Source organism: Perognathus longimembris, chromosome 3, assembly GCF_023159225.1.
Source record: "Perognathus longimembris pacificus isolate PPM17 chromosome 3, ASM2315922v1, whole genome shotgun sequence".
Classification (NCBI taxonomy): domain Eukaryota; kingdom Metazoa; phylum Chordata; class Mammalia; order Rodentia; family Heteromyidae; genus Perognathus; species Perognathus longimembris.
In genome coordinates, this window is record NC_063163.1 from 101,848,969 (window position 1) to 101,874,256 (window position 25,288).

General features: G+C 41.4%; 1 protein-coding gene across 3 annotated transcripts in view; it reads left to right on the plus strand.

The window, feature by feature from the left end:
• Positions 1-25,288, plus strand: part of Ntm (neurotrimin) — a 1,004,130-nt gene that overhangs the window by 568,439 nt on the left and 410,403 nt on the right. For 2 of the 3 annotated variants that reach the window (XM_048343632.1, XM_048343633.1), the window contains exon 1: positions 1,365-2,189. In XM_048343632.1, coding sequence (XP_048199589.1) covers positions 2,023-2,189 — 167 coding nt within the window. In that variant the 5' untranslated portion in view covers positions 1,365-2,022. Of the gene's footprint in view, positions 1-1,364; positions 2,190-25,288 lie in introns of those variants that run through there. The other variant, XM_048343631.1, reaches the window with a different exon arrangement.

Sequence of the window (25,288 nt, forward strand, 5' to 3'; positions counted from 1 at the left end):
TCTGAACAAAAAAGCCACACCTTTTATTGATGAAATTAGCTGTAAGTGAAAACCAAAAACACCTGGGAGCCTGCTATACTAGGCCCACAAAGGTTCACACTTACCAATCCTTCCCAATGTACTTAAAAAACTTGGCTGAATTTATTTTATTTTGAATAAAATGGTTGTACACCAGGGTTACAGTGTAACTTGTTCATGTATGTCCAATGCATCTTGATTAGTTATCTTTTCTTTATTATTCACCCCAACCCACCTACCCTTTTCCCTCTGCCCAAAGTCATTTCTCATTTCCCAGTTTTTTCATGGAAGTACCTCTAGTAGTTTGTGTATGTCTCCTGTTCCTTTTTCCAATCATCCACCCCCTTCCACTAACCACTCCCTTTCAAACTATGTTCCAGTTTCCTGATAGTCATTTAATGGCCACAATCATGAAATATAAGAAAGTCACGGTTGAAGATGCCCTACATGTTGCTGGGATTTTGCTTGGTTCACGTACTAAGAGCTTTCTGTGATATTTAAAAATTGTATTTCATATGTATAGAATCTCTAGAACGCTGGTGTTGGGTTTATAGGATTTCAAGTATCTTCTTGGGAGGTGGGGGAGGGAAGGGCTGAAAAAGGGAGGCGTACTATTGAATAAAAAATGAGATTATATTAAAACATCATCCCGACATTCTAAATTTACTCCACATGCTAATAGAATTAATGCGATCATTTAAAGGCGCACGTATGGATGCTGCAGGGTCTCTCTTTTTCCTACTTAATTAGTTTGTGACCCTATTAAGACGTCTCACGCTTATTAAGACTGCAAGCTAACTTTGCCTTTTCTTTTAAATTTGGAATTGTGGACTCTTCAAGGTTTTTTTTTTGTGGGGGGAAGGGGGGAGAAATCGTTAAAACTCCCGGTCAGGGCTGTTACACCTCCTCTGCCCGGCGCGGCGGGGGTTAAGGTGGGCGCCAGCGCCCCGCGCCCCGCACCCGCCGGGATGAGCGCGCCGTCCGCACCGCCCGCCCGCCCGCTCGCTCCGAATCTGCACCGGGAGAAAGTGGCGGTCAGGGATGGAGCTGCTGCCATGACAACCCCGGCGGTCTGGGCCCGCGCGCGTCGGGGCTGCTCCCGGGAGGAAGGCGGCGCGGAGGCCGGGGGCGGCCGCTGAGCGGGGCGGCCGCTGAGCGGGGCGTCCGCGCGGCTCTGGTGCAGGCTGCGCTTCGCCTTCCCCAGCGAGCGAGGGAACCAGCCAAGGAGGGGCCGCCGCGGTCCCTTCCTGCCCGGCCGCCGCTGCCTGGGTCGCCGTCAGGACCACTGCCCTGCCGAGACCACTGGGATCGCGGAGGCTGCAGCGTTCACTGGGGCTCCGGGGAAGTTGACCGAGGCTCTGCGGCACGATCCCGCGTCTGGATTGCACGAAGCGGGCCGAGTCTTCCCCTCCTGGCCGCCGCCTGCCAGCGCTACTTCCCCATCGGCTATTGTTAACGGATCGCTTCTGGTGGCGAGCCTTCCTTGAAACTTAAGAAAAAAGACAAGAAAAGAAAAGAAAGAAAAGTGCTGGATGTCTTCCCCCCACCCACCCCCTGGTTCTAACTGAGGAATCGCAGAGCACATCTGGATAGCCGGGTGAAGCCCACCCTCATCCCCTTCGATACCAAAGTGCTGCTTACTCCTCTCCAAAGTGCCATGTCTGAACTGTTAATGGGAAGAAGCGGCCCTTGAAACGTGCACCTGTGCGCCCGCCCGGCGCGGCCCATCCCGGCCACCTTTCTCTGGCCCCAGTAGCGGAGCAGAAGCAAGTCTCCCCCATTTGGATGTCTTCCGTGGAAACGGCTTCTCCGAGGCTGGATTTGGGGGAGGCATATTAGAGACTTGGAGGAGTCTGCGCGCTCTTCGCTTCCTCGCGCCTCCCGGTCGCCGCTAGTTCACCGCGCAGTCCCCGAGCTCGCTCCCCACCCCACCCACTTCCTGTACTCGCCCGGGGGGCGTGTGCGCCTGGCGGCCCGAGTTCTGGGAAGTTGTGGCTGTCGAGGATGGGGGTCTGTGGGTACCTGTTCCTGCCCTGGAAGTGCCTCGTGGTCGTGTCTCTCAGGCTGCTGTTCCTTGTACCCACAGGAGTGCCCGTGCGCAGCGGAGATGCCACCTTCCCCAAAGCGATGGACAACGTGACGGTCCGGCAGGGGGAGAGCGCCACCCTCAGGTAGGGAGCTGCCATTCTACGAACTGGTGAATTGTGTGGGCTGGGGGTGAGGGGAAAGGGGGTGCGGGAGTGTGCGCGGAAGCAGGCTGGGGATAACAGAGAGGTTGCCGGTTCCCTGGGTTGCATGGTTCGTGGATAATGCTCGGGGCTCGGCCTGGGAATATGGCAGGCGTTAGGAAACGCTCCGAGGTGAGCGGTTTTCCTGAAACTGGCCTCTCCGAGCGAGGGGTTTGGTCAGGGTGAGGGGTGGCTGGGCCCTGCAGTAATGGTGCTAGTGGCCGTGGTTCTGAGACTAAGTGTCAGTGGTCCTGGTGCTGTCTGTGCCTGAGCCTGGTGGCTGTGGTGACTGGAGGCCTGGCTGAGACTCAGCAGGAACGATGTTCTCTGAAGTTAATGAGTCCCAAAGGAGCCGTCTGGCTTGGTGTGAATGCCCTCACTTTACCCATGACACAGGGGGTTGCCAACCAGGACTCCTGAGATCTGCAGAGCCTCTGTGTTCCTGGGCCTTTACTGTACCAGGGCTTTCCTAGCTGCTTTGGCGCCATGAGCTGGTGGACAGAGAAATGATGCTTTCTCCTTCTCAAAGGAGGCGTTCTGAAACCGAAGTCATGGAGTCTGATTTGACCATGGAAAAATGTCATTTAGTCTGGTGAACCCGTGTTCTTTCTGTTCCTGCTGTTCACCAGAGCAGTGCATTTGCAAAACTCACCAGGGAACAGAAACTAGGTTTTAGTGTTATGTTGGGTCTGGATTGGTTTCTGAGGTGAAGGCTTGCAGATCCTAGGGAAGGAAGAGGAGAAGAATCCTGGCTATGCTCTTCTTGAAAAGGGGGATGATTCTTTCTTCCTGATTACCTTGTTTATATGGAAACCCTTCACTCCATTTCCTGTGTGGATGGTCATGGAGTCGACACAGCAGTGGTTGTAAATGGGAAATTTTCTTCTCTGGAAATGTTTAAGGGAGTAAGCATTGCGAGGGGAGGGGGAGGAGGAAGAAGTTTAAAGCTTCATGGAAAGCTCTTTACTGCCTTTCTTTTGACTTAATATGTCCGTTTTCATAAAGTTTCAAAACTGGGCAAAGAAATAGACCAGAAAGAACCGGACAATATTCTCATTCTTTGCATATTCTTTGAAGATTCTTCAGATTGGACAGCTACAACATTGTAGCTGGTGTCTATGGTTTTTGTCCTCTGGTTACTGTGCTTCTGTCAGCTGATGTTGGATGAGTTTGTGATCTGTATAGTTAAGATGAGCCCTGTATGAAACAAAATAAGAAAGGGGGCACTGGTAAGACAGAGGTAGATTATGAGGACACTGCCTCCCCCCAAAGTGGGACTTAATGGAGCTACATGATGCTGCAAGTATCCCAAGATCCTTTATGTTTGGGGTGTGACTCTTCAGGGCCTCACTGAACTAGTCACTGGTCCAGGAAGTTCACCTTTTCAACTTAGCTCTTCAGAGACTACTTTAAACTAAGGTAAAAGATCTAATTGTCCCCTCTCCAGAATGACTGTGCATCTGCTTTTATATAGGGATCTCCTGGGAGTTGCAAGTACGCACTGATTTCAGACTACTTAAATAGAAAAACAGAAATGAACCTCTAAGGCAATATAGTCAAGGAAAATTAATGTTCACTGGATGCCTCCTTTGTCCCTAACCCTTGACTACAGAAAGCCCTCCAAGGACAATGTAGAAGCTTTCTCAAGTGGAGAATATTTTAGGTACAAATGTTTTTTGTTTCCACCCAAGTAGAAGTGTAGAGATTTGAAATAAATAAATAGTAAATGGAACTTGACAGGGGACTCTCACATTATAGGGAAAATGAGGAAATATTAGCTACTATCTGGTCTCCAAAAGAACCCCCCTCCCCAAGGCTTCTGAGAATCTGGACGGTTCTCCATGTGTTCAGCAGGTCCTGAGCCATGGGACAGGCCTAGCCATAGAACAGTTTCTCTTTCAGATCCTATTATTGTGTACTGGCTACCTTCCCTTTCTTTGTCCATCCTTCTGTGTTTCCTACCTTTCCGTCACTCTGGGGGCCCTCGCCATGACTTTTAGACACTAATATATGTATAGACTTTCAAATATGTGTTTCATACAACAGTCTTGTTAGAGTAGAGATGGAGGAATGAGATTTGGTTGGCCTTCATTTCTGGAATCCAGAATTGACCTCAGCCCAGCCATGCATAAAAAAGACCCTCCCAGGACACCTCCTGATGTTTAATGTCAGCCCAGGACCTGAATATCTACCTTATATGCAGAGGAAGACCTTCTCATTGGCAGAAGCCTTACAGGGCATTCTAATTGACACCAGCTGTTGACTGCAGCCTGCTTTAGGATGGGAAGAGCTCCAGGTGTAACAGGCCACCTGTGTATAGGGCATAAATGCATCTTGGGTAGTCTCCGCATTCTTCTCAGTCTGTAATATCAGAGAACAAGGAAAGGATGCCTGGTTGGGGTCCACTTTGGTGAAGTGGAGGCCCCCAAAACTCAAATGACAAGCTGTACATAATGTGTGTGTAGGCAGGCCAATAAGAATTTCAGCATGTATTTTGTGTGCATAAAAATCATTGAACTTAGACATCACATGATTCCACATTGCAATAATCTAGTGCTTCATGCCTCTCGGGTATCTTACTTTTTGTTTCTTAGTGTGTGTGTGTGTGTGTGTGTGTGTGTGTGTGTGTGTGTGTGTGACCGGTCTTTCATTCCTCGCTCTTTCCTTTCTTCCCTTCTCTCCCTCCATTTGTTGCTTAATGATATATGTATACCTGATATAAAAAACTATAACTAGTGAAAGCCTGAGCACCTCTGCTTTGGCCTGGAGGACTCCAAGCCACCATGCTGCGAGGTTGTAGTTTTCTTCATAACCAGCAGAGGCCCTTTTGCTCTAATTTCATTTATTCTGCTTTGTTCTTACCAGTTTCATTTCTTTGCGGCTTTTAGTCCCGAAGGAATGAATGCCTCTGTAGCCAACTCCAATTGGAGGGAACTTTTAAAGAATGTTTTATTATATGCATTTAGCTCATTTATGTATATAATCTTTGTTGGAGATACAAGGGAATCTTTCACCTAACATGGCCTTGACAATTGGAAAAGAAATGCAATCATTTTGCAATCTCCCACTATTTCTGCCCTCTTACTGTTATTCTACATACTATTTATGTATATACTCATATATACACACATGTACATATATACACACATAATTGTGCACATATGCACATATACACATATGTACACATATATATGTGTGTGCATGCATGCATGCATGCATGCATGTATGTATGTATATATACATAGATATATATTTTCCCTGGGGTTTTAAACTCAGGGACTTATCCTAACTCATCTATCTTGTTCAGCTAGCACATCACTACTTGAGGTATGCTTCTAGCTCTGCCTTTAGCTGGTGTTCTGGAAACGGAGTGTTGGTGAGCTTTTCTGATTAGGCTGGCTTTGAAGTATGATTCTCTGGATTGCAGCCTCTTGAATACATAGGATTACTGATATACACCCCGGGAACCTGGCTCTATAGGTATATTTTCAAGAAACAGAATAAGACAACAAACAGTCAAGATTTATTGAGGGATCATTATGTGTTAGGGAGTATTATATCGGTACTATGTAAGGATTCAAGAAGGTATAAGGTATTTATATAAGATTTCATATAAGATTTATAATTATATATGTATATATATAGTATCCTACTCATCACTAACCACTTAACATTATCATTTAACTCTAATACTATGTTACAGTTAATATTAATAACCCCATTTTAGAGATGAGTCAATGGAGGCATAATGAAGTCATATCACTGGATTAAAGTAGCACAAATAAAGCTGTTTTGAATCTAGATTATGAAGTACTAGTAATAATGTTATCAAGATGAATAGTCCTTTTTATCAGTCTATTATTATGTAACATTTTATGTGCATGGTAACTTTTAAAGCTCCCTACTTTCTGAAATAAACTTAATTATCACTCATTTTTTAGATGAAGTAGCTGAGATCCAGAGCGGAAAATTCACCCAAGTGCAATTGGCAGAGCTAGAATTCTGCTCAACTTTGCACTCCAAGATAACTCCGAACCCATTGAGTTCTGTGTTTCCCTAATTCCTTAGTGGTATTCATGTTGAAATATTTAACTCTGCCCTTCTTGGTTTGGGCTGAGAGAAGACTCTGCAGAGGAAAAATCATTCCTTGTAACGTCATGAGCACTGTGTTGTGGCAGGTGTTTGCTGAACAGGTGAATGAAAACAAAATAAAAATCTCCCTACCCTACATTCAGTTGAACTCCTTACCACACTTGTTTATCCCTTTATTTGGCAACTCAACTATAGTCAACCAGCAAAAATGAAGCGAGTGGTTCTTTCAGAAAGGGCACTGGGATGGTTGGTGTGGCATAGAAAGGCAAGGAGTATGGAATTTGCCCTCAGAAGACTCTAAAAGCCAGACTGTGTATAGGAAAATAATCAAGACATTGAGACCAAGTGTGTTCATTAATGTACCGGTGGTCTATGGTGATCACTCATGGCCTGGGAACTCTTGGTGTGAGATTGAGTTTCTGTGGGCAGAAAGGTGTCCTTGCTAGAAGGAATGGATGAGCTGCTGAAAGCTTGAGGTGGCCAACTGTATGTGATAGACTAAGGTAGAGACTGGCATTAAGTGTTGGCCCATCAGTCAGTAATTCTGCTTAATGCAGTTCATGTTTCTGGCTTCCCCAACTAAGAAAGTGAATTATTTCCTGTTTGCTGTGGGAATTGAAGGCTGAACTCTACCTTCTGCCATGTGTCTAGACAGTAGGCTCTGCCACTGAACTGTATTTTTCTAGGATGAGTTAAGAATAAATAGTTTGAGATACATACGAGATGAAGAATCTTGATCTAGCATCCATGGACTAGCAGAGAATTATGGTGGCCTTAGACTTGTATGGACCCACAGAGACTTCTTAAGATTTTAAGAAATTAAATGTCTGCACATAAAGCATTTTCTTAAAAAAATACATTTTTTTTTGTCAGTGGTGGGGCTTGAACTCAGGCCTGGGCACTGTCCTAGAGCTTTCTTTGCTCAAGGATAACACTCTACCATTTTGAGCCACACTCCTACTGGTTTTCTGTTGGTTAACTGGAGATAAGAGTCTCATGGATTTCCCTGTTCAGTCTGGCTTCAAACCATGATCCTCAGATTTCAACCTCCTGAGTAGCTAGGATTACAGGTGTGAGCAACCAGTGCCTGGCAGCATTCATTTTCCCTGCAAATACATTATTAGTTCTGCAGTGCTCCAAGGCTTCTGGAAGACAGCACTATGCCTTTCTGTTTCATGAACCTAGTAAACTGAATTCAGCTGCAGTCTTTCATCTCATCCTTCCTACTGCTACAAATCCCCTTACCCAAGATGGTCCCATAGAGTTGTATCTTGTTTTGGCCCCAACTCAAATGGAACCTCCTTACTGAGGCCTTTTCTGACACCCAAATCAAAATAACCACCTACCACTTCCTTTATAATGCACCAAATGCACATAAATTATTGAACTGGTGTCTTTGTGTTCAGCTGGCAGACGGGTCATATTGGTTGTCTATGATTTCATACCTGCACCATGACACATGCCAGGTCACTTCCCTATTAAGCCCTTTAGCATCTGAGGCCACGTTGCACCCTGCTGATGTGTTCAACCCCCTGTAGACTTCAGGGAAATTAGCTTTCTCAACATGAGAAAGGGCACAGAAAAGCATATCTCTGCCTGTCCTTCTTTCTCTGTATTTTTAGAGTCCCTTGGCAGCTGTTGTCTCATGGTGGAACTATTGATCTGTTGTTTACGAGTTCACTCCTTCCGAATAATAATGCTATTCAGGATGTATGAGCTGGTCTGGCTTTCCAGCCCTCTCACAGGGTCATCCACTGTAACCTCATCTAGGGGCATTGCCAGGTCTCCAGCTGGTGGCCTGTAGCTCTAAGGAGCATGGACAGATGGGTCTAGGGAGGGAGGCTTCTGAGAGCACACTGAGCCTGTGGAGGAGCCAAAAGCTAAAATGGGAAAACGAAAAACTCAACCAACCATGGGGCAGAAGGAATAAGAGTATGCCAGTTGTCACTGGAACCCAGAGTTGGGTATAGAGGGGCAGCTCAGGTCTCTAGCTTTCCTATTCTATTCTAGTATGCTGTATTATAAGTGCCTTGTGGACATGTGTCACCTTTCGTCCTCCTTTAAGAGCAGCACACTTTGGAGTTTGAAAGGATAGTAAAGACTAGGAAATTTGACTACCTAGCTTCAAATTTCGTGAGGGTAGATGTCATCTTCAGCCTTGTATAAAGATACATTTTGGAAATGTGAGAGAAGTTGACATCCAGTACACAGTTCATCATCTGGCTGTAAGTTGTCAGTAAACTCAGAGATGCACATGCCTGAATGAAGGCTGGCATTTCCCCTACTAAGTGCAAAGGCATCCTGCTGGCAGATGGTGGTGGTGTTGATGGAATGGTCTGGAGAGGATGATTATGTTCTCTCCTTACTGCTGCTTTCATCCAGAGCAGAACCTGCATTCTTATACTACAGCTTTGACTGTGTGTGGGACAATCCTGTCTACTGAGCGCCAGACCATGTGCTGAGCTCTTTTACTGGGAGAATCTCATTTACTCCTTGTATATTCTCCCTGAGCGGGTAGCTGACAGGAACCAAAATGAGACTTAAAAAAAAAAAAATCAGACTTCGATGATGTTAGAGCCTGGGATACAGGATCACTCATGTCTGATTATTCCCTGGTCCTGAGGCTTGAACTCTGGCCTGGGCATTGTTCCTTAGCTTATTTGCTCAAGGCTAATGCTCCCAAACTTGAGCCACAGCTCTATTTCTGGCTTCTTTTGTGTGGTTTGTTGAGATAAGACTTCCAAGACTTCCCTGCCTGAGCTGACTTTGACTCAAGATCCTCAAATCACAGCCGCCTGAATATCTATGATTAATCACCTACCACTACTAAGAGGGTCTGACTCATGTCTTGATTTTAAAGCTAGTTTCTTTGTATCCTTCTTCCTGTATTGGTGCAATCCTTTCCTTATGAGAACAAGTCTTGAAGTGTTTTATGGAGGGGAATGGAGGGTAGAAGGAGAGTTTTATGTAGTTCATAGTTTCTGGAGAGGGAGAGAGGGAGAGGGAGGGAGAGAGAGACAGAGAGACAGAAAGAGAGAGAGAGAGAGAGAGAGAGAGAGAGAGAGAGAGAGAGAGAGAGAGAGAGAGAGAGACCCAGCTCACCTCTCCAGGCTCATTTTCAGAGCCTCCCAGGACCAATTGTTTTTTCAGAGGAAGACTGACTCCTGTTTTTCTGTCAGCCTTTGGATTCAGTTATCAGCAATCTTGAGCATTTTCTCTGATGGAGTATTGGACAAATGTGGGGGGAATTAGAATTCCACAGCTGTGTGTCACCATGACATTACATTGGGGCAGAATGAGTTTGAGGTCCGGATCTATATATTGTCTTTTTCTCTATGTTATTATATATATTTGACACTTCTTTTCTGAGGTATATTGTAAACATGTAATTCATATCCATAGCATATATGTTGTTTGCGATTAAAAATCTACATAGGAATAATTTTATTTCCTCATGAACAGGTTGGTAACATCCAACTGTATAATGTATAACCAGCAATATTAGTACATAATATCCTCACCATATCAGGGATGGTTAACTAATAGCAATTTTAGGAAACCAAGGTTTGCTGGTTTTAGAGTGCAATTTCAAACTGCATATATGAGTCAAAGAGAAGGAAATAGACATGTTTAATGGGAGTACAATTAGAGGAGACAGAGGTGTTTGAGCAGTGAGCCCTTACTGACTTGTATTGCAGCAGGAATTTGCTGGAAAACAGAGCATATACATGGTAGAATATGAACTGGAGGATATGAACTCAATAACACTGGCTTAAGCACATTTTCTTTGTGTGATTGCAAGCAAAAAATTTTAATATCTCTGAAAGAAGCAGACAGTTATGATATTAAAGTGTTGTTTTGTTTTAAAGTGAGGCAGTGGACATAGCCTACTGCAAAGTTATAGCCATCTTTCACCCGTATGTAAGTAAAATGCACATGCATATACACACATTTACACATGCACATGTAAATAAATGTACATAGTACATACACATACACACATACACACATATCCATATTGCCACAATTTGAGAGATAAACTTGATTTGCTTCTGAAGGAGACCTATAAAGAGAGAAATCCCTCTCCGTTCACATGTAATTATGTTTTGTTTATTTATTTATTTATTATATTTTTGCAGTCATGGGGCTTGAACTCAGGGCCTGGGTGCTGTCCCTTCACTTTTGTGCTCAAGACCAGTGCTCTACCACTTTGAGCCACAGATCCACTTCTAGTATTTTGGTGGTTGATTGAAGAGAAGAGTGTCATGGATTTTCCTTCCCTGGATGGCTTTGAATCATGATCCTCAAATCTCAGCTTACTGAGTATTTAGGATTACAGGTGTGAGCCACCAGTGCTCAGCTTCTTGTATATATTTCTGTGTGAGTATTCTGTGTGAATGTGTGTGTATGTGTGTATACATGCATGCTTCCACATACCTAATTAGATTTTAAGCATCATCTTCAGTTCCAGTAATTTCTTGATATATTTTATTTTTGAGAGGTGGTGGTATCTAATTTTCCAAATATGATTGTTGTGTAGCAAGTTGTGAGAGTTCACAACTCAAGATGAATTCCCATCAGAAAAATCCATATATAGCATTCTGTGCAATAGGTTATCTGGAATTCATGTGTAAATATAGGCTTGATGAACCCTTTTTACTTGGTGTCTGATTTTTCCATGACAGTTTACTAAAGTCATCTGGACAAGAGGGTGTCATATAATCTTTTGTGGGGTATTAAGACGTTTTTGGGTTTTACTTTTTCTGATGGTAATTTTTCCCTCTTTTCACTTCTGGCCATTGGGAGGCAGGCCTAGAGCTTGCATGGTAATTGCAAAAGAAGGGCAAAGGCCTCATGTACTTGGTAAGTTTTCTTTTGGGGAAGTCTGTCCCTCTGGCATTAGAAACTGTTCTCAGAGTTCACCAAAGGGACCAAAGTAAGTTCTTTCTACCTTTATATTTTGGTGCAGGTCCTGGGGCTTGAACTTAGGGCCTCCGTGCTGTCCCTAAGCTTCTTTTGTTCAAATATAGCACTCTACCACTTGAGCCATGTACCACTTCCAGTGAGTAATTTATTGAACATAAGAGACTCAGAGAATTCTCTCCCTAGGCTGGTTGTTTCTCAGATCTCCTGAATAGATATGATTACAGGCATGAGCCACCAGAACCTGGTGAAGTTCTTTCTACTTTAGCCCAATAAAAATAGTTTCAATTAGCTTAAATATAGTGAACTATTATATATAATATTATATTATTATATATTAGATATGTATTTATATAATTATATATAATTTTTATAATTATATATAATTTATATATAATATATAATAATACATAATATAATATATGATAATATATTATATATTATAAATATATAATTACATATTACATATATATCAGTGTGAATGTTTCATGATCTGTGTTTCCCAAATCATTCATATGGTTATTTAAATTTATTTGGGAGTATTTGGCCAATGTGCTTTCTTGTCAGAATGAAATGTTTTGGCTTAGAAAGATTTTGGTGACTGAGTTATGTCTAATAAAATGAACATGTGAATTAATACTACAACAATCTTGCTGATGGATTAAAAAAAACGAATATAATTTTTAATGAAAACCGTATCAACTAACAGACAGATGGAAAATTGTAAAACTGAAATCAGCTTAAGAAAAAAGCATTGCTGGCCCCATAGATGCAAAGGAAGGTGTGGTTGTAGGGAAATAATTTCTTGATCTCCCCTGGCTTTGAGACAGGCTGTAATATAGTACATGAGTGGAACAATTCTCTCTCACTCAGAATAATCATCTTTTGTCAAATTTGCTCATCAGGAGAGCTCAGTCTAAAACAATTCTAACACATTAGAACCTGTGCGTAAGAGACTATATGCAATTTATTTTAAAAAATTTATTGTACTTGTATGACTACTGTGTGTGTGGGGGTGGATTGAAATGTACCCTTTCTCTTCGACAAAAAGTTAACTAAACAAATAGGAGATGAGTTGATGTCCTAACCTCCTGTACCTCATAAAATGGCTTTATATAGGAATAGGCTTATTACAGGTATACAGGTTGAATATCCTTTATTCAAATTGCCTGATTCATAAGTTTCTGATTTTTGGATTAAAATTGGAATAATGGCAGATAGGCAATAAGATATTTTAGGTGTGGGAGCCAAGTCTAAACATCGAGTTCATTTACCTTCTATGTATCCCTTATACATGTAACCTGAAAGTAATTTCATATATCAATCATGATTTGTCAGGAACAAAGTTCCATCGTGTGGAATTTTCCACTTGTGCTGTCATGTTGTGTCATGTTGGCATTCATAAAGTTGGATTTGAGAGTTTTATAGATTTTTGCCTTTTGAGAGAGAGTCATTATTAAGCATAGTTAGTGCCTGATGTGTGTGAAACTTGTTTCATTATGAAAAGATGGAAGTGTGGAGGCACTGAGAGGGAAAATTCCATGTGAAAATGGTGGTAGAGGTTGGAGTGATGTATCCTAGAGGCTAAGGAACACTAAAGGTTACTAGGAAACAACTAGAAGCTTGGAAAGGATCAGAAGGATTCTTCTACAGGTCTCAGACCGTATGTGGATTTACCCAACACACTGATTTCAAACTTCATTCTCCAGAGCTGTGAAGCCAGAATTTCTGTTGTTTAAAGCTATCCAGTATTGCTACTCTGTTACAACAACCCTAGGAAATGGGGTCATTTGAGTAGTGTAAGGAGTGGCTATTGTTAAGTAATAGTGATCATAGATAAGGGGTTCTGGAAGGCTTGGTTAGACTGCCAGGTACCCAACAAGGACACGATCCACAGCAGCTCACAGAGCAGGTGTCGGGGATCACAAATGTTCTGTGGACAATGTTCTCTTCTCAAAAACAGTTTCAGCCTCCCTATTACACATGCCCAAAAGGCCAATGGACATAGAGATATGATTAGAATTGTCTCCACTTCTAACTCTTTATCTATCTTCTTAATCAGTTCTATCTTCTTAATCCATCAGTCACCTCAGAGTTCATGAACCCCCACTCCTTGTGCCTTGTATTATCTTCCAGATTCATAACCACAACAATGTCTTATATTTCCAAAGTTGCACTCAATTAAAAAATAAAACTCTTTCAAATATCATAAAACTGTCTACTCTCAGGACTTCATAATCTATCACCAACAGAAAGACTATGTGCCCAATCTCTTCTTTGAGTATTTCCATTACTCTATTGGCCCCTTTTCCTGGGTTCTTTCCACTCCTAGAGTTATCTCAACATGATGGATAGGGAGATATCTTACTTACCATGAGACCTGAGAGTTTCATAGATGTCCTCATTGATACTGTAGTTTCTGAATATTTCTTTCCCCATCTTTCTCAAAATCTGGAATGAAGTCAGAGAACACACATAGAGACCAACCTTATTGCCTGCTGCAATGGTTTACTCTCTATACTTTCCTTTGGATACCATACTGTCTGTCTCTGTGAACCTACTAAATATAACTAAATGACATTTTAGAATGAGTCGCTACCCAATTCTTGACACCAGCCCCATTTGGCCCATTAACCACTGTGTCTATTCTCACTCAGTCCTAGTCTTTGGAATTAATACAACCATCCACCCATCCATCTATCCATCCATCCATCCATCCACCCATCTATACCTACCTACATACATACACGCATACATACATGATCCACTCATACAATATATTATCCATCCATCCATCCATCCATTCATTTATTATTCAGTCCCCAAACCTAGAAGGTATTTGATTTCCTTCCTCTAGACTGCATCAAATCCATATATAAACTCCTTTTATCTTTACTTCTAAGATATATCCTGAATCAGACCACTTTTCACCATCTTGAACATATGCCCCCTCCCGACCCTCAGTTAAAATTGCCATCCTCTTTACTGATCTATTCTGGTATGATTTTATCTGATCTTTCTGTTTCCATTCCTGCTCCCCCAGAGTCTATTTTCTATCCAGTCACTCTAGTTATCGTTTGAGAACATAAATCAGACTTCATGACTGTCTGGTCAAATCCCTGCAGTGGCTTGCAGTCATATTCAGAATGAAATGCAAACACATCAGCCATGTGAAAAGGCTTTTTAATAACTTGGTGTCTGTCTACCCTTCCTGTCCGTGTTGTCCCCAGGATGGATGCAGCTCACGGAACCATGTTTTTCCTGGAGCTTGCTAAGTCCATCCTTCGGCCAGGGTCTATTGCAATAACCTGTGGCTAGACCCCTCATGGAATTCATGTGTCTGTGCCAATATCCATTTTTCTCAAAAAATGCTCCCCAGGCTTTGCTATCTGTTGTAGCTATGCCCGGCACAGCACCACTCAGTTTCCTTACCTAGCTGTAATTTTCTTCAGAGCCCTTAAGACTTAGAAAAGTCTGGTATTTATTTATCTGTTACTTATTTATTGCTTCTTCTCCTAAAATGTAAGATCCACCAGGCCACTGAGTTTATTGCTCTTATTTATAGAGACTAAATTACTGCTGGAAACATGGGATATATGAAGGGATATTTGTTGACTGAATGAAACATTTATTAGGAATAATAGTAGGCTATTAACAGTGAAAATTGTTCATCTTTTACTAGAAATAAGGAAGTCGGTACTGGTGTAGGGTTGAGTTTTATTAAACTACACAAATGGGAGAGGAGTTGGGGGGGATACTGGTGTTGGATTTGTCTGCTAGGTCAGAGTAGAGGAAATTGCTTGGGTAGCATGACACACTTCATAAAGTTTGCACGTGTGCAATCTAAAGGCCCTTTAAATATCCACTTTTACAAGACATTTTATAGAAAATCTAATAAACACTAGAATATAAGGATTAGTTTTTAGCTCATGGCGTACAAACTTGGGCTGGGAAGAGAAGGGAATGACAGAATACTGACTGTGAGCCTGAAATTTAACAATTTTTTTCCATGTCTGTTATTTGATTTTCAAACTTTTCTTTCTTAAGGAAATCTTACCTTAGGGTGATTGAGATAATAGCTAAATGCAGAGCCCTGTCCAGGTTCACAGCCTTGCTCAGCCACCGTGGTGGCTCACTGTGCCTAAATATATCATCATATACGAGGGGTCTTGTAATAAGGGAACTGAGCCATCCGTGGAGTGGGAAGTACTCAGAAGAGTGTCTCTCATTTTGTTTGTGTCCATTATTACTGATAGGACTGAAGAAGGTGACCATGCAGGGATAGTGAGATCCTCACATAGAACCATAGTTCTCACAAGGCCCAGGATATATAGTCCTAGGGTTGGGCCTGGTGTACATACATTCTGTAGCTACATGAACATCGTGGTGGTAGGACAGCCTTAGAAACATCTCAGCAAGGACCTCGGAGCCTTGATCTTGGTCTAGAATGTGATAGAGGTCAAGGCCTGGGACAAAGTGCCTTGGATTTTGGTCCCTGCTCTCTCACAACTCACCATGCATGACTGCTATGAAAATGTATGAACAAAGGACTCAGTTTTCTCTTTTCTCTGGGATGAGAAGGAACCCTGCTCTTTCTCAGTTGGTTCATTGTTTTAATTAGTGTGTGTATGTGTGTGTGTGGGGGGGGGGTTGGACTGCTTGAACTCAGGGCCTGAATGCAGTTCTTGAGCTCTTGTGCTCAAGGCTAATGCTCTACCACTTAAGCCACACCTCCACTGCTTGCTTTTTTTGTGTGATTAATTGGATATAAGATTCTTATGGACTTTCCTTCCTGCTTTGGCTTCAAAGTCCAATCCTCAGATCCCAGCCTCATGAGTAGCTAGGATTACAAGCGTGAGCCACAGGTGCCTGGTTATAGAGGCATTTTATTTCCCAAACTTAAACACTTATTAAAATTTCTTGGCAATAGTTTCAGTGATTTTTGCATGTGTCTGAAAGTAAGAAACATGGCCTTTTCAAACTGAAGTCTCCAATGTTTGATTTTTCAATTGCTTGACTCTTTACATCTCCAGACAAGTAAAATGTCTGCTTTACTATACAAGTCTGTGAAAACCAGTGACAAAGAAAAGTTTTACCTTAAAGCAAATTAGCACATCTCCATAATGGCTATGACTGAGACATACTGTAATTAGTGAGAATATCTCTTAGATGACAAATGGCTCGTTAATGACGGAAGGTTTCTTATTTAGTGTAACCTTTTTTGCTGGCGATATTCTAACACTTATTGTTCTCACTGACACCCAGGAGAGACAGAGGGGATGGTTTATAGGCTTATTCTCAAAAATGTTGATAGCAGATTGTGGAAGAGGAATCAGGTGTTGGGAAGAGTCAGTCATACCTGAGGCTGAATGGGAAAGGATGTGGAGAAGAGGAGGGGGAAAGGTAGAGTGCTTGGTGGAAAGTCTGCCGCAAAAGGAGGCAGTATTGAGGGTTGTTAAGACTGAACATGGAAGGTACCAGCATTTCCCAATTCAGGGCCAAGGGCCCTCTCTTCATTTCTTGATTTCTCAGTGTGTTGTATAGAACCCAAAACATACTTGATGAACAAATCAGCTCGATGTCATGGATTCCTTTAGTGCTGTTTACTAAATGTGCCGAACTCCTCTCACATAGTGCATTTCTCTCTCTCTCTCTCTCTTCCTTCCTTGCCCTTCCCTCCCCTCCCCCCTCTTTCTCTTTCTTTCTTTCATTCTCTCCTCTTTGTTTCTTTCCTTTCTTCCTCCCTCCCCCCTCTTTTTCCTTCTTTCATTCTCTTCTCTTTGTTTCTTCCCTCCCTCCCTCCCTCCCTCCCTCCCTCCCTCCTTCTCTCCCTCCCTCCCTTTCCTTTTTTCCTCTCTCTTTCTTATATTCCTTCTTTCTTTCTCTTTCTTTATGTACTGGTACTGTACAGTGAATTCTTGCTTAGCTTTTACACTTATGGATGGTGCTCTGTCACTTGAATCACACCTCCACTGCTATTTTTTTTTGCTGGTTAATTGGAGTTAAGAGATTTTCAGATTTATCTATCCCAGCTACTTTCAAACTATGTTTTGTTTCTGAGTAGCTAGGATTACAAGCATCAGCTACTGTGGCCAGGCAATAAAGATATATATTTTTTAATTTAATTTTATTTTTATTTTTATTATTTTTTTTTGGCTAGTCCTGGGCCTTGGACTCAGGGCCTGAGCACTGTCCCTGCTTCTTCCCGCTCAAGGCTAGCACTCTGCCACTTGAGCCACAGCGCCGCTTCTGGCCGTTTTCTGTATATGTGGTGCTGGGGAATCGAACCTAGGGTCTCGTGTATCCGAGGCAGGCACTCTTGCCACTAGGCTATATCCCCAGCCCCTTAATTTTATTTTTAATGACCAGAAACCAGGGCTGCACTGTAGCACATAAGAAACAAATATCTCCTCCCAGTGTGAAAAGTATACAGAACATGTCAGTCAGGAGACCTTTCCTTCCTCCAGGCCCTTAAACTGGTTTATGCCAGCCCTTGTTTGGATAAAGAGAGTACACATGAATTGTGGTTATTCAATGATCTTGAGCGGCACACAACATGTACCATTATACTTAGTAGGAACCAGATGCAAGCAAATGGATAAGCAAACAAACAATGCATCATGCAATGGAAGGACTGACAGACAGGAGACTGTAATAAGGGAGGGGTGCCATATAGGGAGGGGTGGTGTTTGCTGGTTGGCAAGAATTATTAACAATCAAGGACAGCCCCAGAAAGAGCTATTAAAGCCAGGTATTATTCACAATGCTATGCAGATTTGAAGAGCTTGTCAGAGGAGAGCAAGGCAAGAGGGAGTAAGTGAAGAAAGGAAGGAGCAAGTACACAGAAGAGAAGCTGCAATTCTGTTGGAACAAGAAGTTCTGAGGTTTTATTGCATATTAGAGTGACTATAGAAAACATCTAGCTACTGTATATTTCAGAATGCTATGTGAAATGATTTTGAATGTTTTTACTGTAAAGAAATGGTAAATGAGTATGTAGGTATGCATAGCTGACTTAAAACATTGCCCAATGTATACACATATCAGAATATCATCTGGCTCCCAACTAAGGCATGTAGTTCATATGGTTTTATGAATCAATTAAAATAAAGTTAATTAAGCCAGGCATTAACGGCTCAGGCTTGTAATCCTCACTATTCAGAGTGCTGAGATATGAAAGTCAGTGTTTCAAGACAGCCTAGGAAGGAAAATCCATGAGACTTTATCTCCAATTAGCCACCAAAAAGCCAGAAGTAGAGATGTGGCTTAAGTGATAGTATCAGCTCTGAGTAAAAAAAGGCTAGTACCTAGGCCTGGGTTTCAAACCTTTGTACTAGGGCAAATAAATATAAAAACATTTAATTGAAAAAGAGATATTGGGATCATGAGTATGTAGAAGAATGATTATAATGTAGAAAGTAAAGAGTTAGTGACCTTTGGAGCATAGGTTTTAGGAAAAGAGCTTTAATGACAATCCCACATAAACACATCACTCCTCCATATCCATATCAATTTAATTCTCTTTATGTAGATGTCTAATCAAGATCTGGTGGATAGTGTATTATTTTTCCTGGATTTGTGGTTTGGTAAAGCCCACAGTTTGTGCCCTGACCCTCCTGTGACTCCCCTAAAGCCACAAGGATTTACACTTCTGTTATCTTTCTCTCTCCCTCTTCCATTCCCTTTCCCTCTCCCTCCCTCTTTCATTCTCCCTCTCTCCTATCTTGTCTCAGGGTCTTGCATGGATTTTTGCCAGTAGGATGGCTTCAGACTTGAATCTCCTTTCTACAGCTTCCTGTGTAGTTGGGATCTCCATAATTGACTTGGCAGTTGAGAGGGGGTTGCACTGAGTTTTTCTGGAGGTAGCCTTGAACCGTGCTGACCATTGCCATCTGAGCAGCTCAGATTACAGGCTGCACCACCTGGCCTAGCCCCTAGGTCTTTCTCTACATGATCTGTATTCTTTCCTCCTTTTCTATTGTCATTTTCATGTGTCTTGTTAGAACATTGCAAACATTTAAAGAATGCATTATATTAGATTTGAGCTTTTACCTGTAGCTTTTGCAGGATATTACATTGTGAAATAAGCCAGCATTTTATGATCATGTAGTGAATGTCCGTGTATGTACAAGCAGGCACCTATTGGGAATTAATGGACTCAGAGAAATCAGAGATGGATTAGGCCTAATGAGGTGTTCTGAAGAATTATTTAGTACACGTTTCATATCTCTATTCCATAATCAAATATATGTACCATATTTGCTATAAAAGTGAAGGTTTTACTTTCAGCACTCATAAGATCATCTCTACTTATGTCAGGAAATTTCACACTGCACTCCTAAACAATTTTTCAAGAGCTATACAAAGAATTCAGTGTGATATTTTCTTGCCCCTGAGATTACCTTTAGTCCTGAAAAGTTAGTTCCTTTGCTGGTTACCATAGACATATAATTAGTAGCTGTAGATCAGGCTTGAAGGACCACACAAGATGCAGAGCTACCTAGAGAGTGTGTGGTGTGGTCATCAGATACAAAATCCTTCCCCTCCCTCACTTTATTCCAGATTTTTAGAGACAGGCCTGATATTGAGATTGCTTTATTTTCTTCTCCCCCAGCCACTATGCTTAACCTGTAATCTGCCTAGGTTGGACTTCTTGTCATAGTTGGGGTGACAGGGGTGAGCTATTACATCCAGCTTTCATGGAGATAGAGCCTCCATGGACTTTTTTGCTTAGGCCTATGACCCTCCTGACCTCAGTCTCCCATATAGCTAGAATTACAGGTGTTGAACCCCTGACCCCGGCTAAGCTTTATTTTCTTATCTGTGAACAGACTATACTGTAGTCCTGTGTTACCTGTGCTTGCACTTTCTGCAGTTCCACTTACATTACTCATGGTTAACGACAACTTGAAAGTATTTAGGTGGAATATCCACATACAAGGCGTTTATAAATGTTAACTTGCATGCTGTTTTGAATTTTGTGATGAACTCTTTCCAGGACCTACTCCACTCAGCACCAGAGGGGATTCATCCCTTTGTCCAATGCAGCCACAGGATATTTGCTCTGTGGATGTACCTGCCCATGAGTTGTTTAGTTCCTGTCTTGGTTATCAGATAGACTGTCAGATAGACCCTTATTTCCCTTGTTATTAGCCTCAAAGCACAAGATCAGTGATGCTGGGAATTTGAATATGACAAGGAGAAGCTCTAATGTGCTTGCTTTGAGAATCACTGTAGATCTTCAAAGAAAGGAGGGTGTGCAAAGAAACATAGACTCTATGGTTTCCTCACTGGTAATAATTAGTATATGTCTAGGATAGTACTAGTAGAGGATTATAATAGCTCAATGACTGTGATATGCTCAATGACCTATGATCACATGAGATGATGCTAAGCAAAATGAACTCAAGTTATGGAAACAAGCAGCTTATCATCATTGCTGTTATTTTTAACACACTATGTGAAATTATTTCTTTTTTCTTTTGTTTATCTTCCCTATGGTTTAGCCCCTGAGTAGTGTATATATGTTTGTCTGAATCAGGGAAGGGAAGAGGAACATCAGAATGGCGAGACAAAGGGTAAAAGGCAGACCAACGCAACAGCGATACTTATAAGACATTATGAAGTAAAGCAACTGTACAACGGGGATTGGGGAGTTGGGGAGGAGGGAGGGTGGGAGAAAAATGAGGGAGGAGGTAACAAGTTTGAGAAGAAATATACTCACGGTTGGGAATATGGCCTAGTGGCAAGAGAGCTTGCCTTCCATACATGAAGCCCTGGGTTCAATTCCCCAGCACCACATATAGAGAAAATGGCCAGAAGTGGCGCTGTGGCTCAAGTGGCAGAGTGCTAGCCTTGAGCAAAAAGAAGCCAGGGACAGTGCTCAGGCCCTGAGTCCCCCAGGACTGGCAAAAAATAAATAAATAAATAAATAAATAAAATAATAATAATAATATACTCACTACCTTATATATGTAACTTTAACCCCTCTGTACATCTCCTTAACAATAAAAATTTAAAAAGAGAGTGTGGACAGCAACATGGACATTTCAAGGGAAAAACATTCACATAGCATTATAACATAGTATATAGTTACAAATATTATATTTTATTTTAAACTGTTGTTATGAATCTCCTACTTGCCTAATGTTTTTTTTTTTCTTTTCTTTTCTTTTGCTAGTCCTGGGGCTTTAACTCAGGGCCTGAGCACTGTCGCTGGCTGGCTTCTGTTTGCTCATGGCTAGCACTCTACCACTTGAGCCACAGTGCCACTTCTGGCTTTTTCTATATACGTGGTGCTTAGTAATAGAACCCAGGGCTACATGTACACAAGGCAAGCACTCTACCACTAGTCCATATTCCCAGCCCCTACCTGCCTAATTTGTAAGACTATAATTGGCATTTATATGTAAGAAAAAGATATTATATATATATATATAATGTATCTGTATATCACCTATCTCTTTGCCTCTATCAATCCATTTATCAATCCATCCAGTAAATCATCGACCCACATGCACCAATAGCTCTTTCCTAATATAGAATATACACATAAACACACACATGCATACACACGCACACATACACACATGCACACACACAGAGAACACTAGCTGTCATTTTGGATATCCAGTTGTGGTCTTGGAATACATTCGCTAGGAATAAGGGCAATTGCAGCATTCTATCACTTACCTGGTAGAGTTGTAAAAAAAAATGTTGATGATAATAATAATAGCAACTAAAACAAAATCAGCAACAGCAGCAGCATTTAACGAGAAGCTATCATTACATGGTAAATACTTTCGTGGGTCATCTTATTAATAATCATAATTATTTATAATAATTGCAAAAATAACATGTAAACTCTCAAAAGCGTTTGCCTGGCATCTCTTAGTATTAAACATGTCATTTTATATTACCAGTTTAATAAATTATCAAAAGCAGAAGCTAAAACTACTTAGCAATGGATGGAAGATGAGGAAAGACAGTCTTCCCTTCACATATCTGTATTTTGGCTCTTGGAGAATTTTCAGGCATAATCTTTTGTCACTTCAGTTTTGTCCCACTTCAAGCATATCCCTTCCAGGGAAAAGCCCTCTGCCCCTCCATGCTCGCTCATCCTAGGTACTTCCCACACAGCCTTCCCTATACTCCTTTTCTCTTCTTCCCACTGAAACCCAGATGCATGGAAATCCTACAGGCAGTGTAAATCTCACCATTCCTTGAACTTTCAGTAGGTACACAACTCTTACTCCCTCCTGCTACCACACTTTGTTGCTTCTGACCATTCAGTTATGTATCCAGGAAATATTTGATTGACATCTGTTAACTGGAAAACACTATTCTAACCCCCAAACAGGAAACCAATAAGCAGTCATATAATATAATGTCAGGTAGTGAAGGCTATACTCAAGAGGATAGCAATCCAGTAAGGTAGGGGGAAATGAAGAAGTACCCAAGTTTGAAAGCATTGATTATAGGAAACCTTTCTTCTTTATTTCCCATTTTTACCTCGTTCCCTTTCTTTTCTCCCTGTCTCTCCCTTTGTTCCTCCATCTTTTTTCTTCCTTCTCTTTCTTCTTCCCTCCATCTTTCTTCTTTCTTCTATCTTCTTCTCTTATTCCCTCCTTTCCTTTGTTAATCTCCTTCCTTCCTTCCTTCCTTCCTTCCTTCCTTCCTTCCTTCCTTCCTTTTCTCCTTCTCTCTTTCCCTCCCTCCCTTTCCTCTCCCTTTTTTTTTTTTTTGGTGGTTACTGGAGTTTGACCTCAGGAACTTGTGTTTACTAGACAGGTGCTCTATCACTTGACCCATGCCTTCATCTCTTTTTGCTTAGGCTCTTTTTGTTTCCCTGTTTGTTCATTTTTGTTTATTATTAATCCTGTTTACATTTTCTATGTTTATTTACTTAATTATTTTTTGAGTCTCAGACAAAGGCTCATGCCAGACTCTAACCACGATCCTATCAATTTCAGCCTTGTGTATGGCTGGAAGGGAAGACAGGTACCATTACACACAGTTATTGGTTGAGATGGACCTCTGAAATGTTTTCCCATGCCAGCCTTGAACCTTGATGCTCCCTCCTCCATCTCATGAGTCACTGGTGCTCTATCAGAACTTTAGTGAGATATACTGTGAGCCTGTGCTACTTTGGGGAGGGAGGATTTTTTAGAAAATCAAAGTAGCAAAAGGTGCCACAGTGGGAGCTTCATTGGCTTGGGAAGAGTTCAGGCTTGAGCAGAGTTCAGGGGAGGATGTGTGAATGTGTGGACCACTTGTGATTTTTCCATTCCGTATTATGGAAAAGCAATGGGGACAATTTGGTCATTTTGAATGCTGCATATTAGAACTCTTTTTCATTATTTTGGTAGCTGATTTTTATTCTCATGTCCAAGTCTTACTAAAACTTTATACTCTGTCATGAAAGCCTCATGCTATCTTGTACCTGCGTCTCCATCTCTTAAATTCATCTTGTCATATGGGAAAAGGTCCCTTTTGGGAGTCTCACAAAGGATGGAGCAGGTCCATTGACTGGTCTTCTGGCCAGTCCACTGTGACAGTGCCCTCGATGCTCCATGGAATTCCATAGAAGTATCAGCCCTTGTGCTTTCTTGGATGGATCAGCACTAGTTTTGGTCTCTAGACTGTTACTGTCATTTATGATCAAAGGCTCAGCCACATTGCAAGGTGTTGGCTGCTCATGGTCCTGTGATGATTGAAATTGATGAAATGTCCGAAAGAAATAGTAGGTGATGGATGCTTCAGCAGAGAGGCCCTAAACTGTGCTTTTGGATTTGAGGTTTAATTTCATAAGCCTTTTCATGGCTTTAAAAATAATTATTGTTTTTTCTAGCTTCTTATTTTTTTTTAAATTGACACACAGTAATTATACGTATTTATGGGGGTTGTAAGGTGATGTCTTGATACATTTATATTCTGTCAATTGTAAATCAAGGTAATTAGAATGGGCATTTTATCAAAAAGACAAAAGACAGCAAATGGTAGGGAAGACATGTGGAAAAGAGAACCTTTGTTACTGTTGGTGGGAAAGTCAATTAGTTCACCCTTTGTGGAAAATAGTGTGAAAGTTCTTTGAAAAACTAAAACTAAAATTGTCATATGATCTAAAATATTTATCCAAAGGAAGTGAAATCAGTTATGTCCAAGCGATATCAGTACCCACCTCCATGTTCACTGCTTCTCTATAATAGTTTTATCATCAACTCAGTTTCTAACAACAGATTAATAGAAAGGAAAATGTGGTGTATATAATATATAGAATACCATCTAGCCATGAAAAGGATGGTGTCTTGTCAGGTAAGTGATAATGAGACAGAGAAAGGCAAATACTGTGCAATCTTATTCTGGAATCTAAAAAAAAAACAAAAAAGAGCTAACTTCATAGAAATAGAGAGTAGAATAGTAGTTATCCAAGTCTGTGGTGGGTAAGGTAGATTGAGGATGGGTAGAAGTTTGTCAATGGGTACAGAGTTAACAATTAAACCTAGGCATGGAAGTGCTATCATCTTGTCAGTGGGAGGCTTTGATTGGCAGATTGAGAGTTTGAAGCTAGCCTGGGCTATCTAGTGAAATTCTTGTATCGGAGAAAGGAGGGGTTGGGAGGGGCAGATGGGAGGTAAAAGTTGAGGTGTAGATAGAAAGGAGGGAAAGAGGGAAATGAAGAAGTTTGAGGGGAGGAAGATTATCAAATGGGCTTGAAGAACACAGTTGAATGACTAATCAACAGAGGCGTATATTTCTAAATCGCTAGAAGGAGAATTTTTGAATGCTCTTGTCACAAAGCAAAATTAAATGCATAAGGTGAAAGCTGTATTCATTTATCTTTGATGTTATTGCTGTGGTGGGTGTTAGGTTGTTACTATACATTATACACCAGTGAGTGATACTGTGATCTCTATTCCCCAATAATTACATTAAGCTGCAGATAAAATATTAATTAAACAGACTCTTACTCTCTGCTGATATTTTAATGTATTTATATATTTATTTTCTCATTCATTCATTCATTT